Genomic DNA, 15,845 nt, shown 5'->3' with positions numbered 1-15,845 from the left:
AAATCTGGTAATAAATTAGCTTTGCATTTATGAGTCCATATTGCTTTCCCATAATAACTAAGGAACAAAGAATAAGCACTGAGCATAAGCGGGATATTCATTTAATTATTGAAAAGAAGTTCAAAATAACGCAGGATTCTTATTAAACCGCCGCGCTGCATGGGCGCTGATGCTGTGGGCAAAACCGCAATAAAGCGACTCTTTTTTACACGCCTTTCTGCAGCACCAGCGGAGGCGGCAGAGGGGATTGCTAACCGCTAAACCGCTAACGTTCCGTTTATCTTCTCATTTTGGTTTAATTAAAAGTCTTAAATCCGACAAAAACTCGTTATACACACAGGAGAAGCGGCAGAGAGCCCCGGAAATCACAGACTGACACCGTCTGGCCCGAGAATCGAGCTATTGGTTAATAAAGTGTGATGTCACATTATGCGCCATCCCCAGGTTTAGGGTCATGACCCCACCTCTGCCTCCACTGGGTCTCGGTTGGTGGGGGGGGGGGGATGCTGGGCTGTAGTCACAGGGCATGCGATTAATTAAGGAGATGGGATGCTTTCCTCTCAGCGGCCATTTAAAAGCTGCCTAATTTGACAACAAATAAATACACAGGGTAATAATTACTCTTAAGACGCTGATGCAGGGGCTGATTAACATTGTGGTGGAGAGAGGGCCTCTGCCGCCCCCCCCCGATCCGACACAGAGGCACTCTCCATCTGCAGAGGAGGCCAGATGCTGGGAGGCGTTTGGAGAAGCAGCGCATCCGGGAAGAGGGGTCTCAAGTGGCAGGATGTGGGTCAGGGTGGGCAGGTCAGGGTGGGCAGGTCGGAGACAGCGCCGAGGGCGAGGTGAGGCAGGCAGAATTAGGGACACGTAGCCCTGTCAACACGAACAACAAATGCAGGATTACGACTGACAAGCTTAAAGCCATGAGTCAAGCTGTTGGGAGACTCGACGTGTGATGGCATGTCGTTACGTTACCCATGAACGACGATCGACGTTGTCACAGCGAATGCCAGGTAATTTGTGTTATGTACGTGATAAATATCTATAAAGACGGAACTGCACAGGACAGACTGGCTGCATTTGTGGAAACGGGATCTGGATTTGTGCCCCACATCCCAACAGCATCCAGGCTACATCATCCTATACGATGGTCTTGCGTCCCACCACAGTGTCCTCTGCATTAGCTGTCCCCTGAAATGGCTGTCTCCTACGATACACCAGCATCCTGTCCATGTGTTCCATGGTAACGGACTGTCAATCCACCCACGCAAATAGACCATGATGGACCGGCATCCCGCCCACGCTGTCCCCTGCGACAGACCGGCATCCGGCCCACGCTGTCCCCTGCGATGGACCTGCATCCCACCCACGCTGTCCTCTGCGATGGACCGGCATCCGGCCCAAGCTGTCCCCTGCGACGGACCGGCATCTGGCCCACGCTGTCCCCTGCGACGGACCAGCATCCGGCCCACGCTGTCCCCTGCGACGGACCAGCATCCGGCCCACGCTGTCCCCTGCGATGGACCAGCATCCCACCCACGCAATCGACCACGATGGACCGGCATTCAGCCCACGCTGTCCCCTGCGACGGACCAGCATCCGGCCCACGCTGTCCCCTGCGACGGACCGGCATTCGGCCCACGCTGTCCCCTGCATTGAACCAGCATCTCACTCATGCGGTACACAGCTATGGACCGGACTCTGTCTCCTGTGCTGGACATGCATCCCACTCACACTGAACCCTGGCTAATGTTCCCTACTTTCCGAAATATGTTCTGGGTATGTCAGAACCCCGTACCGGATAAGCAGCTATGGAATGCAGACGAACGGGTGAATGGATGAATTTGTGTTTTTATTTATATTCATTGTAGTGTCGCAGTCATTCTCCGGCATCAAAGAGAATCGCATTCTCATGCAAATGCAAGCGGCATCGCATTGTTCAAACGCGCCATCCTGCACGGCGGCTCCTGTGCCGCACCCCATCCCAGCACTCCCGACGGCCGCGTGCGGCTTGTAAACACGCAAGCGGGAAGTGCAAAACAACACAGAGAAAATAAGGGCTTTTGGAAAAACCCATCTGTTTTCCACCGTTTTGTCAGCAGCTCTGAAGATGCATGAATGTCACCGGTGAGGAGTGATTACATTTCTAATCCCCGCGCATGGAAGATAAACATTGGCACGTTCCAAATGAATACAGCAGCGGACAGCTTCGGCGGGCAGGGTCCGGGTGAATGGGGAGGGGGGGGGCAGCAAGAGGTCATTTATAACTCAGACAGACGCAGATTCGGATTGGCAGAGGGACCGCATCGCATCGCTGCTCCGATATTAATATGCATCGCTCTGCCAAGGAGAGACAGGGAGGCGTAAACGAGACCGAGATTCAGGGGATGGGGGGGCGGGGGATCAGCTCCAGGGGCCACATTAGACAAGACGTTTTCATTTCTGTTCCCACGTACCGGGAAAGAATCAACATGTCAGCCCGAGCGAGCACGTCTTTGTCTGCCGTGCCTCTTTCTTCCCCATCTGCCTCTCGCTCTGGCATGTCAGCTCATCGTTAGCCAATCACATGGGGCCGCACTGCGTCCGGATGGGCTGGAGGTCCATGTGTACTGGGGCAGGCGGAACCAAATTGCCTGATTGACAGGAATGGAGGATGGGTACGGCCAGCGAGAGACGATCGCAATCTCAAAGAAAGATACATGGTGATGTGGTGGTCGGAAAACCGCACAATTCCATGCCAGGACCCCTGAGACAGTCAAGACTTCTGGAACATTCCGGATGTACTGGTCAGAATGGATCTACCTAGGGGCAACAAATAACCAGCCAGCCTGCACCTACCCTATCTATTCATATATCTGTCTAATCTATCTATAGATGTGGGTGTTTATTTTAAATACGTATGCGGCTTAAAGAGGGATTAGCACGTCGCCGCGTTACCAAAGCCGTCATCTGCCTGAAGGAAGATCTAAACGCAGAGATAGGAAGATGAAGAGCGGCAAACACAGCCGCGCGTTTATAATGACGGGCGAGCTGCAAAGCCACGCTGCCCCAGGAGACGATGTACCTGAGCGGAAATAATGAACACCGTGTCAGTTAACATCAGACTGTCTGTTAAGGGAGTTCATTACCTCCGAGTCGCTGCAACAAGTTCCGTAGGTGGGTGGGACCTAAGTGGACGGATGAGCCGATTGGCTGCAGCATCTTGACTGACAGCCGGAATGAGAACCATCCAGGATTCCATTTATGGCCGCAGGTGCATGGAGGTCGAGGGCCTGTCAGAGGATGTGTACTGACTCAGTCTTTGAAATCGCACCGACATGAGAGGCCAGCACTTCTCTATTTCTAGTACTGGGCCCATACTTAGAGTGTTTTTTTTTAAACTAAAGAGACAGAATGAACTGAACTGAGTGGAGGGAGAGAGAGAAATGCAGGACGAACAGATGTAAGGAAGAATGGAGCTCCATCCATCAGAGTGGGAGGATGGGAGGGGATATAGAAGAGGGGGCCACAGGAAAGTCTCCCAGCACTGCGCCCAAAGTGTACAGCCTCTGGCCAGCAATGATGCCATCAAGTCATGGGGGAGGGGGTGCATCCTCGAAGCCCCCTCCTGTCCATCGGAGGGGACACGGACATAAACCACATCAATCTTAATAGCTAACTATCATTAAGGGCCAGCAGCAGTAACACATGAGACTATATCAATACTCATAACTGGGAGGGGAGATTAGGAATTAAAGAGGCCGTGTTTACATCGGCCCATGAGGCGAGGGACCGCCATCTTGGTCTGGGCTGAAGCCCTCAGCGGTGCCCATCGTCATAGCGACCCCAATCCACTCCCAATCACAGGACTGCTTCCTCGGACAGACTCCGCCCACTGACTTTGACCCCCAACAATTTTACCATGAGGTCACCAACCATCACCTTTCCACACATGCCGCTCACCCCCCACTTCAATTTCCATTTCTCGGCGTATAAATGATAAAATAATAAGCCGCGCACCCCCCTACTCTGCTTCATGGCGCTGAGCCGTACCATTGTTACCCGCTCAGCCGCTGACGACACCAGAGGAAGACGATAAAGAAAATAATTAGCGACTCAAATAGTCCCTTTCTGAAAAACAATCATTACATTCTGAGCATGAAGCAGGCAGAGACCTTGTTTGAATGACCAAGAGTCTCAGAGAGATGAGGGACAGAACAATGGGCCCCAAAGAAACGTTAAATGAATTTCCCCTGGGTCCTAGTGTCCGTTAATTCCCACAGACTTAAATTCCCCGAGTTATTCTTCAAACACATGAGCAACTGAAAGGCTTTGTCTTTCCAGCGAACTTGGTTCCAGAGACAAAGTGGAAAAACTCAAAAAACAGAAGAGAACATAAAATAATGATGGGCTGGGAAACGCATCGACTTTAACATTAATAGTCCACTCATTACGACCGCTGACCTTTGACCCAGAAATTGAACGGACCTCTTCCAAAACCTCGTGACCCGAGAAATCGGAGTGACGTAAATCCACACCCTGCCGTCTCCCGAGCAGAGGTCACTTCAGAAACAAGCACCAGGTAGATTTGGGTCATGACCCGAGATCACCTGACCCAACTGGTGTTTGCGGTGCATGACAATCCCAAAACACGGTTCAAATGCAGGAAGTAATAAACATTAACGATGCAATCTTTCTCTTAAATGTATTTCGCATCATGAGTCAAGCAATGTCACTACATTCTATCCCTTTTAGTCTCGTTTATCTGTATGAGATATATCCATCCATCCATTTTCCAAACCGCTTATCCTACTGGGTCGCGGGGGGTCCGGATCCTATCCCGGAAGCAATGGGCACGAGGCAGGGAACAACCCAGGATGGGGGGCCATTCCATGGCAGGGCAGACTCACACGCCATTCACTGACACATACACACCTATGAGCAATTTAGCAACTCCAATTAGCCTCAGCATGTTTTTGGACTGTGGGAGGAAACCGGAGTACCCAGAGGAAACCCCACGACGACATGGGGAGAACATGCAAACTCCACACACATGTGACCCAGGCGGAGACTCGAACCCGGGTCCCATATATATATATATATATATATATATATATATATATATATATGTTTAGCACCATATAACCATATCCAGATGCCAATGAAACTACAGCTACTTTTTAAATTGCTATTCGACAGCCGTAACCGTGACGATATCCAACAGGCATACTGCCAGACCTGATGGCGACCCGAGCGTGGCGGCGGACTGAGGCGGTATTAAAGAGGTCCCACGTCCTTTCTGCTGATTTTATTGCCTGAAATCTGCTAAATGGAGAGTGGTGTACACATCTGGGGCCAACGGCATAGGACGTGGCAAACACTCGCCAGCAGAGAATGACCCTACCGACCACAGCCGCTTGCGCAAACAGCTAAATATAAATCATAACTGCAAAATGATTAGCAACACAAAAAGGACGCGGCGTGAACCACATTCCCTGACCTTCCTTCCGGAGATGATTTTTCCTTAACTAAAAAAAATACACGTCAGGGAAGGTTAGCCGCGGAATCGCTCATGAGAGATATCTGGGATGTCTCCAGCTATGTTCGCTAATTAAGACAACTGATAGTGTTTGATACCTTCAAAGTAAATCAATAAGGCGCTGCTCCGGAGGCCCGCTGAAGCTTATTACGTTCGCAGGGAATGGTCACGTGCGGATGGGTAGCAGCCGCGCCCTCGCAGAACGAAAGCCGCGATTTCCCATAAATCATCCCTGGCGCTAACCTCCATAGATCGGCGTCTGTGAACTTTGCGTGTTATTCTGTACTCATCCAAAGCTCTCTGCCCACCTTCCGTTATACCTGTACAAATGACAAATTCTCCACATCGAAACGTTCAGCTTGTGTTTAACCTACACCTGGATTTTTATCAGAATTGAACACACTCTCTCAACACCCCGGGATCCTGTCTGGGTTCTCTCTCCCCACACCGCCGGTGTTCCCCATGTGAGCTCCAGATCATCTCAGCACAGAAAGGTTAAGCGGTTATCGGAGCGAGTAGCCGATTCAGTCACGCCTTAAGTCGCCCGACTTGGGAATCCCATTGCTACGGTAAACATCGACCATATAACACCAACCATCCGCTTCTCAGTAAAGGGGGTCCTCCGCGGCTCCGTAATTCCCGATCAGAACGCCACGATGCATTTACCCGAGACGGCCAGCAGGAGGCGATGATGTATCACTTCTATATATCTGCCGTCCATCCACCTCCAGTGACATGCTGTCTAATGCTGCCCAAGTCCTATCAGTTATGAGACAGCATTCTGAGTTTGTCCCCAGCTGTGCGCATCACTGAACACAAGACGTCACTGAACACCTCTGTCAAATCAGGGACATCATGAATGACTTTATCTCTTGGGTTGATTTTCTGCTGGCTGATCATTACACAAAATTCAAGATTAATAAACCAGAGCTTCCCCCTGCCACAAAATAGCATGAATTTTAAAGACAAGCTTTACAAAACGCGATGAAATAATAAATAAGACATAGATTACAGTGACAGCTCGCGGGCACCATCGCCTGCATTTTGTCACACGGCATTAATAGGAAAATGACAAAAACGGAGGACGTTCCGAGATTCCGGGGCTCCTTTCATCCCGGAGGATGAGCTCTGCCACCCGGACAGGTGATCCCGGCCGTGTCAGTGTGACGAGAGGATAAACGAGGAGAACGACAGCGCTCACCTCTGAATCGGAGCGGAACATACCGGCAGGTCAGTGCGGCCGGTGAAAAGAGGAGAGAGAAAATAAACAGATTCGTTCAAATTCATGCCAGTGACAGCAGGCGTAGTTGGGGGCAAGGAGCAATTATGTAAAAATGTAATTTGCGCTGTAAACAAATGTGGTTTAAATTGGTTGGGTTGTATGTCAGTTTTAACGTGGATGGCATGGAAAGCTGCATCTGACCGATCTGAGGAACGCTGCGCATTTAGGGAGGGGATGCAACCAACGGGGGATCGGAGTCTCACTGAACGCCACTGGCTGTTACGCCCCCCACAGACCCCACGTCACACTGCCGTGTCTCACTAAGCAGGCCTTACGACAACACTAATCGTCAGAACCTCCCCGCTGCCCACATGTTTCTGTCCATGGATCCCTCATGGACTTTGGGGCCGAAGTTCTAGTTTATTCTCAGACCTCGGTTTGCTGAAATTAACTCTCATCAATACCCAGATTTTTCCCGCCTAAAGGCAAGTACGACGCATTTCAGTGTCTCCTGCTGCGCCTCCCTTCCCATCCCCGTTTCTGCTGAATGTAAACATCGCCGCGTATTTATGCCCTAGCAACGGCTCCCGATGCCTCCAATTAATGTTAAATGAGACAGACCACACTAACAGGGTGAACGTTGTGCTTAGAATCTAGCTACAGAATGAGCTGGAAACTTCATTCATATCTCCTGAAGAAGCCGACTTCGTCATGACGTGATTTATTTCCCCACGAAGCCTAAACTCAGCCACACTGGCCCAAAATCTGGCGGAGAAAGTAAATGATGCCAAAATAAGCCTCTTTCGGGGACTCATCCCAAACATGGTGCCGCGGGCCTGTGGAACGGCAAGCTAAACCACACAAACTCACATATTTGTTTCTTTTAGTGCCTCTCATTTTATATTCATCTCCCTTTTGTTTATCCTTGATGTTATTGCGCCGCTGCCGTTTGCAGTGAGATCGGCCGACTCGCTTCCCAGGATCCCCCGCTGTGAGCATCCGATTCCCGCTAGATGGAACGGAGAAGAAAAGCCGACTCGTGCCTGAACTTTCGTCCCCACTTAAGGAAAACGGAACAAAAACACACATTTAGCGATACTCCAGACCGGCTCTGCAAATCGGACTCGAAGTCCCTGAGAATCCCAGCTGCCCCGGATAAAGCCGCTCGGCCGCAGTGCCGTGGTCCGGCTCGCATGCTCCACTACATCCCGTGCCTTTCCGGCACCTTCACCAGGCAGAGGCATGGCTTTTACCCTCTCGGAGAGTCAAAATAAGCAAACTTTTTCCAAAGCTCTCCGAATAAACAGGCTCTGACTTATCGCCAGAGTTCTGACTGCGGGCAGCGCTCGGCCCCCAGTCGCGGTCTGAGGTGGCTAACCCTGTGTAGCGCTTCGGTCTGCTAGCCGCTGCCAGGTTAGATTCCGGCATATAAGGTCACTCGGGACGGTGTACATCCGCCCAAACAGACCTCGGTCAGGGACCTCGCTGTAAGGCATCCTTCACACACGTTAAAGGCTCTGAGGCCGGCTGAAGACGAGAAAACACTTTAAACTTCCTTGTACTTGCTGATAAGCGCTTGGACTTTCTCTGACCCCATTCCAAGCCCACAATCTGTCTCAGAAGGAACATTTATTCTTGACCTGTAATTAAAAATGTATCATGTGACTGACTGATCGTCACACCTCTTCGGACAATGATCCGGAACGAATCTTTCCACGGCCCGGAGCATTCCGGGAGGACGAGGCTCCATCTGGCAATGTCTGCAGGCCGGAGCAGGCTGGCACAGCCTGGCCCTGCGAGAGGGCCGGTCGCCCGTCACCTCCGCAGTGGCCCGTGACCACACCAGGGAGGGTGGTGTCGGGCAGGGGGCATCGCAGCGCTAACCGGCCGGGATGGACACCGAGCTAGGAGCGACGAGCAGCGATGGCCAAACCCAGGCAATTATCTGTGAGAAAGGAGGATGGAACAATGCAGGGGGGCAGAACAGGTGGGGGAGGGCACGGCGGATTGGGTTGGAGCTGCCCGCAGACCACTGAGAGGTGAACAATCAGGGTAAGGCGCCGCGATGGACGGCGTACACACCACAGACGTCTGCACGGTACTCTATTAATTAATCGGGCTGGGACTGAGCTCAACACGAACAATTCCGTCTCATCTAATATCCCGGTGGCAGGTCATAAATCCAAATGCAAAGGCCCCGGAGCTGTCCGAGATTTTTGCCTGCATCGATCCATGGAAAGACCATCGTTTAGCAGCACCGTGGGGGAAACAACAGATAAACTGGCCATCGGGTGTTATTTGGGAAATGCAGGCCGCGCTTGGGGGCAGTGGCAGAGTCCTAAGGGTGACACCCGTAAGGGGATTACAATGGCGAAATTAAGAACCAGGCAAACGGCTGACTTGGACAATGCTGCGAAATAAGAAAACAGGAGGTGGTTTATGGGAAATTTCCAGTCCTCCATCCCCGATCCACATCCTCCCTGCACCACCGCGGGAAGAAAACGCGAGGCCTCGGTCCAACCCCAACATGAAAATCCTGCTGGTCCATCTCACGATGCAAAGGCCCAGATCACATGGGCGCCGACATTCACAGGACATAATGCCTCATGATACATTAAGCTTCCGCCACGTGGCACTGACTGGCATCTGCATGGCATGTGACGGTCATGTGCCCATGATCTCGATGGTCCACCCAGGGTCTGATCATCATGCTAAGCAAGACAAGCCCAGCTGTCCACTCCTGTGACTGACCGACCCCTTTACACAGGAAAACTCACTCGGTTTAATGCATTCAGATTGAGAATATTCAAATGCATATTCATGAAGGTCATAAATATGCTTGTATTGCACAGATTAATGTTTCATTGTCATTCAAATATGGCCGTAGGTCCAGAAAGATATGCGATTCCCTGCTCTCTTCTGCCAGTAGGGCTACGTTTACGGCTATCATAAAAATCTTATTAGTTTAAACTAATTTGATTAATGACCCACTAAATCTATGAATGGAGAAAAAGGTTATCAGAGCACTGAGGGCAGTGAGGCTTTTGTCTGTGAAAGGACAGAGACTTCAATCAAAAAAAGAAATAATTAAGCATTTACGCACCCTGCATGTTCTCGACGTTCCTCGTTCCTCAATCCGCGGGCTCACGTCTGACTTTGGAAAATCAAGCACGAGTCCGGAATTCAGCAGGACAGACTGAGGAGCTAAAATTTTATTTGTATACGGCTCAGGTTTGGAGAACCGGCATGATAATATCATATTAAAACATAACAATAAGATACTGTAAACATAACGGCTGGTCACCACCAGCAGGCCGAAATCGCAGCAGCAGTGGTGACATTTCTTACTTGAGTCACAGGGACACAGGAAAGAGGTTACAGCTAATCTAGGCCGGGTAACAAACTTTAGGAAGACGCGCAAAAGGCTCCGATTCCAGCTGCTTTAAAACGGTGAGCCAGCGCTGAGCACACGCTGGGGGGGGGGGGGGGGGGGTAAAGCCCTTTCCGCTTGTGCGCGATTTCTGGCCGTATTCCCAGCAGAAACACGCGGATCCCACTCCATCCTTATCGATCACTGACGCTTGGCTCAGGTTTTACAGCACCTGCCCTGTGACTCAGACCTGTTATCCTGTGTCAATGGACAACACAGCAAGCTACTGTTATATGAATAAGTTTAGTTCAGTTAGCTACCGCCCGCCTCGAAATAAAGGTGCTGTAACAATCACTGTACTAACGCGCCCCCCTAAATGAGGGGTAAGACACACATCCATGGACACTAACCCCTGTACAGTGTGTTAGTTAGTGAAGTCCCCTTTACCACCAGTTCATCAGTTATCATGTATTTTCCATCTGCTGTAAAGCTGCTGTCAGTCACTCCCCCCCAAACCCACCCTGCCCCTGTTCTAATCCCCTTCTGACCCAACTCTCTCCCAGTCTCTGACATTGCCCCCCCCCCCCACCAAGTCTATTCTGAGCCCCCATTCCCGCTCCCATCCTTGTCCTCATCCCCATCGCCGCCCCCTCCTCCCCCCTGCCTTTTTCTCCTATCTCCACCCAACCTTCCTTGTCTCTATGCTCATCCCGATCTCCCCACCCCCCCATCTCTCCATCCCCATCTCTGTCCTCGTCCCCTACACCCACGCAGCCTGTGCTGAGCTCGGCTCGCGGCTGCAGAGTGATGAAATGTACCGGTACTACAGATGAACTGAGAGAAATACAGCAGAATACAGTGGAATACAGCGAAATACGGTGAAATACTGCGTAATACAGTGACATGCAGCGAAGCCAGAGCACGATTACAGAAGGTACATGACGGATGAAAGTGGGCTTTAAATATGGGGAAGGAAAAAAAATCATGCTAAGAAAAGTTAGTCAGAGAAGGCGATATGCTGTCCAGGCAGGACCGTGACAAGATACAAATTCACATAATTAAAAAATGAGAGTCTTAAGTCTTTACCAACCTCACACTCGGAAACCTTGAATATCCCGCGAAATGACGGCATGTTTATTCCCAAACCAATAGCAGCACTTGACTTAATGATTAAATGGCCAAATATCAAAATATATGGACTTTATACATGTTAACATCCAAACAGGGCAACCAGTTTACGACTTTGGTCGTAAATCAAGCGCATCGGAATAAAAAACGACCTAAACTGCAACTCAAGAGAAAACACTCGACAAACATGAGTCAAACCTTAAGTTTAAAATGCACATCTAAAAATCACCAGATTTGGTCTGAGAGGACAATGACCCGTCAATTTCTGTCAAAATCACAAGACGGACAATTAACGCAACCTACTAGATGCGTCTTCTTAAAAAAAACAGATTGAATTAACAAACCCATGACCCGTCATACGTTTTTAAATAGTACAAAAACTTTATCGATCCATTTTCTATAAATTGCTCCATTATGAAATATTAGTAATGCGACCCTCAGTTTTTAAAATGTGAGAAACCGAAATGTCAAATCAAAAAGCTGGCTAAACGGTGTTTAAATGCACAAACTCTAAAATAACAGTTTGTTCACAGAGCCTGAAGCATCACTTCTGAAAAAATTATTCAGACTAGGACTAATAGGCCTAAGTGTGGGAGTGGGTATTATGCTTATTAAATCCGGGACTATATTATAGAGCCACGGGAACGGGGAATATTCACTCATAGAGTTATATTCACAGAGTAACATTTAGCTTACTGACACCCAGAACAAAACACAACTTTGCCCAGCGGACATGCAGCGATCTGTAAACTGCAGGGATCCATCAATCCATCCATCATGCCGTCCAGCGAACATTACCTGGATTGTCCCTTTAAGTCTGACAGTGTGTCACATGCATCAAATCACCTATGCAGACTATTAGAAAGCAATCCCTTTTCTCACGGGCTTTGCGATCAGCGTACCTGCTCGCCGGTCTTCATCAGGTACTTCTCCTTGTACAAGGACCACAGACCAACGTTGGGCAGGAAAATCAGAGCTACGGTGGATAAAAATGCCATCTGCAGCACACGTTTCTGGCGCCTCTTCATCGTGGAGAAGCGCGTCGTTCCGGGCGGAATCCCGAGTCTCCCGTTTTCCACACGTGTTATTCCTTAGGAATTCCTCGAGGAGACGGACGAGCTACCTTCCGGGGAAACTGCCGGCAAACTTTCACCTAAAGACAGAAAACAGCACCCGTCAGCCCGGTTAATAAGAATGCGCGCAACTCGCTCATTACAGACGTTAGAGAAATGTGGGTATATCTTTATTCCTACTACAACTGCGAAAATGCAACCTGACTATTCTATTGTATATGTACGTGTCGTTTTTAACTACATATAAAACATTAAATAGAAACCATCCATACGTAATTGGCCATAAGGCATGGTCTGATACATAAAAGCGTGCGCTTGGTAGCAGACGGCGGGCTCTACCAGCACGGACACAAACATACAACACAGATGAGCATACAGATCATCTAATAACACTTACAATTCAGGCTCATCGGCACGGCGTTGTTAAAATCGGGACAGATGTTTACGTCCACCTCATCAATGACACGATATCTTGCTTGCAAACATGAATCTCATAGACGTCTGTGCAAAATATTCGGACAAAAAAACCTTGCCCTCCTTTTATTGCAAGCACACGCGCACGGATGCAAAATTGAGTTGGACTTGCGCTCTCCGCGACCGACTCCGGAGGAAAGCCGGTGAACTGCATTGCTCGCACATAAGGAGGTATCATCCCCCCCACCCCCTTCCGTACAAGCCCAAGGTTCACATATTGCGGCCGAGAACCACGTGGACCGCGCGGTAGCAGCGCGACATCCCGGACGCTCGAGCGGCGGAGCGGAGGCGTGGGACACGCGCGGCCCCCCCGTGCATGGCACCGTTGTCCTGCTGCATGCCTGTTTACCGAGACTGGCACTTGATGGCATTTGCGGGGACTGATGCCGAATTTTGGCCACCTTGGCGAGAATTTACCCTAAAAATGCCTAGGCTACATAATGCAAGGTTTTTTGCTAAAAAATGGTTAAAGTATAGTGTTGGGATATATTTCAGATAAAATGTAACATGTTTCTTGGAGATTAAACAAATACACGCCTTCATATCCCCCATCCCCCAATATAAACCAAAAAAAATACATGCTTTGAGTTCTTTCAATTGATTTTATTATAAATAAGCCTAAGTGAGGTATGTATGGTAGAATTAAAATATTAAAGTTTAACGTGATTATATAGCTGTGTCTATTGTTCCAGACACATTCAGTTGCTCTCAGGTGGAATAAAAAATTGCATGCGGATTAAGCGTGATCCCGGTTTGTCTTAAATCGTATTAATTGGAGCCAAACGTGCACGTCATTCGATCACATTTTCGCGATATTTTAATATTCCATAAATCAGTGACATTATTTTGCAATAAATTTTTTATATTAACGAATAACCCACACTACTGTAACACCCTATTTTATTAATCAAAGACACGCGGATCTGTCGAATATCAGGTCGTCACTCATTCTTCTTGCTGATTCAAGTTAGTGGAAGCATGCTTGTTCTGTAACTATAGCTAAAATCGGGCAGGATTAACCTGCATTCCTTAGAAAAAAAATATCCGCTATATAAGTATATAATAGGCCAATATAACACTTAATACGTATTTTTGAGGGACACATAATATAAATTTATGCGATACAAATCCATTTTTTAGCTGAGTGGGAAAAACTAAAACGAGACAGATGGGATCGGAATTGCATCTTATGAATCGCACACAGAGATTATGTATTTGTCTGAGCACGGCGTGTCTCTAGGGTAGATAAAGCAGACCACGGCGGATCTATTAATACATGGCTAAATCCACATGTAAACAATGCTCTAATATAGTTTATAAATAGCATCGCATCATTTAAAAGCATTCCTACCCGCAAGTAGCACTGCATTTGTTGCAGGAAGAAAGTGTGCGATATTTGTATAAACTTTTTTAAAAAACGTACAGCATGAAGTACGTTTCGGACACATGACTTTGATTTGTTTTGATGTGGGTTGAATCGCAAGAGATCGCCATCAGACTGAATATGCGTGCACGTGTGTGTATATATGATTGTGACTATAGCCACAGAGTATAATATAAAGGCGCAAACGTGCGTCTCTGCCCATTAGATAGTAAAAGACAGAAGAAAAATATTGGGCTGGCAAATCACAAATGTTCACCCGTATTCTGTGTACTCATATATTCACATTCGGCTAACGTCGGTAAATGATCCCAAAGGCGCACACTGTTGAAGTGAATTGTCTTCTGGGGGTCTTTGTTTTTAAATTCAAGAGTCTACCAATAGATGGCGTCAGAAATTATGTGAAAACAGACCTCATAGCAAACTGACAAACAGAATTACGTTTAATTAAATTAATCCATCCATACATTTTCTTGCGTGTCCTAATCACTATCGCGGGGTCCAGAGCCTATCCCGAGGCTACGGGAGCAAGACAGGGAAAAACCTAGGATGGGGCGCCAACCCTTAGCAAGGGACAATCATACACCTTAAACTTACACATGCACACCTACGGGCAATTTGGTAACTCCAATTAACCTCTGAATGTTTTTGTTCTGTGGGGGGTAACCGGAGTACCTGGAGGAAACCCCACAACGATGAATGGAAAACATGCAAACTCTACACACATGGAGCTGTGGCAGAGACTCAGACCTGGGTCCCAGAGGTGAGAAGCGACAGAACGCCACCGTACCGCCCCATTAAATAAATCACGGGTTCAAAATAACATCATGACATGTACCGCTTATAGTATACACAAAATGAAACCTACTTCTGTCATTTGTATACAAACATACTTAGATTAATGACTGTGGTAGACAAAATACGTTTTAGCATAAACAATCTCACGCTATGAGTGATTCAGAGGCAAAATTTACTGGAGTTGTGCAAGGAAAGGTACCCAAACAGGGACAACACATACAAACTAAACAAATATAGGTCTATAACACACCACCGTGGAGGTGAGAGGCTGTGGTGTTAGCCAAAGTACCGCTCCGTTTTCATAATAATTCAGGGAAAAAAACGAGTTTGTTTTGGTATTCAGTATTCATATTTTATAGGGAGCGTGAGATGTGGATCGCTCCAGATGGCTTGCTAACAAGACGGGCAGGGAAAGATAAGCAACAAACATACGAAGGCTAGATTTTTATATAAAACCCAAGGAAAAATGTGTATTCTACCACAAACACAGGGAAATGTATAAATCCATTTTCATTTCGGTTAGCATGTTGTCTGCGGAAGTATTTACCACCACTAACATTTGTGTGGCCTCCCCGAGGTTTGGGGGCCCCCTATTGGTCCCAAACAGTCACTACATTAAATATCAAATAACCACATTCTTTATTTAAAAGATTCTGAAGCAACACATTCAGCTAACCATCTATCTGGCTGCGGTCTTCTGATTTTACTCACCGGTTGTTTAATCTCTGAAACATGTGACTTTTTGAGTGGGGACCCATAAACGATAAACCCACCCCTAAATGTCGCGATGGTTGTTTTGTGGATTCCAGTGATTTCCACACTGGTTCTGGGCTTGATTGGTTGGGCCTGAACCTGGAATTCCATACATTCCATCATCA

At 48.2% G+C, this 15,845-nt stretch overlaps 1 protein-coding gene across 1 annotated transcript in view; it reads right to left on the bottom strand.

Moving 5' to 3' along the window:
- The window catches only part of galntl6 (polypeptide N-acetylgalactosaminyltransferase like 6), a 98,996-nt gene extending 86,015 nt beyond the window's left edge, over positions 1-12,981 (bottom strand). Inside the window, exons 1-2 of the mRNA XM_048996545.1 lie at positions 12,712-12,981; positions 12,144-12,394 (exon numbers count right to left, since the gene is read on the bottom strand). Coding sequence (XP_048852502.1) covers positions 12,144-12,269 — 126 coding nt within the window. The 5' untranslated portion in view covers positions 12,270-12,394; positions 12,712-12,981. The remainder of the gene's footprint in view (positions 1-12,143; positions 12,395-12,711) is intronic.
- Positions 12,982-15,845: the final 2,864 nt, after the last annotated feature.

This window comes from Brienomyrus brachyistius, chromosome 25 (genome assembly GCF_023856365.1).
Source record: "Brienomyrus brachyistius isolate T26 chromosome 25, BBRACH_0.4, whole genome shotgun sequence".
NCBI classification, from domain to species: Eukaryota; Metazoa; Chordata; class Actinopteri; order Osteoglossiformes; family Mormyridae; genus Brienomyrus; species Brienomyrus brachyistius.
Note: the sequence above shows the minus strand (reverse complement) of the source record. Positions and strands in the feature narration are given on the sequence as shown.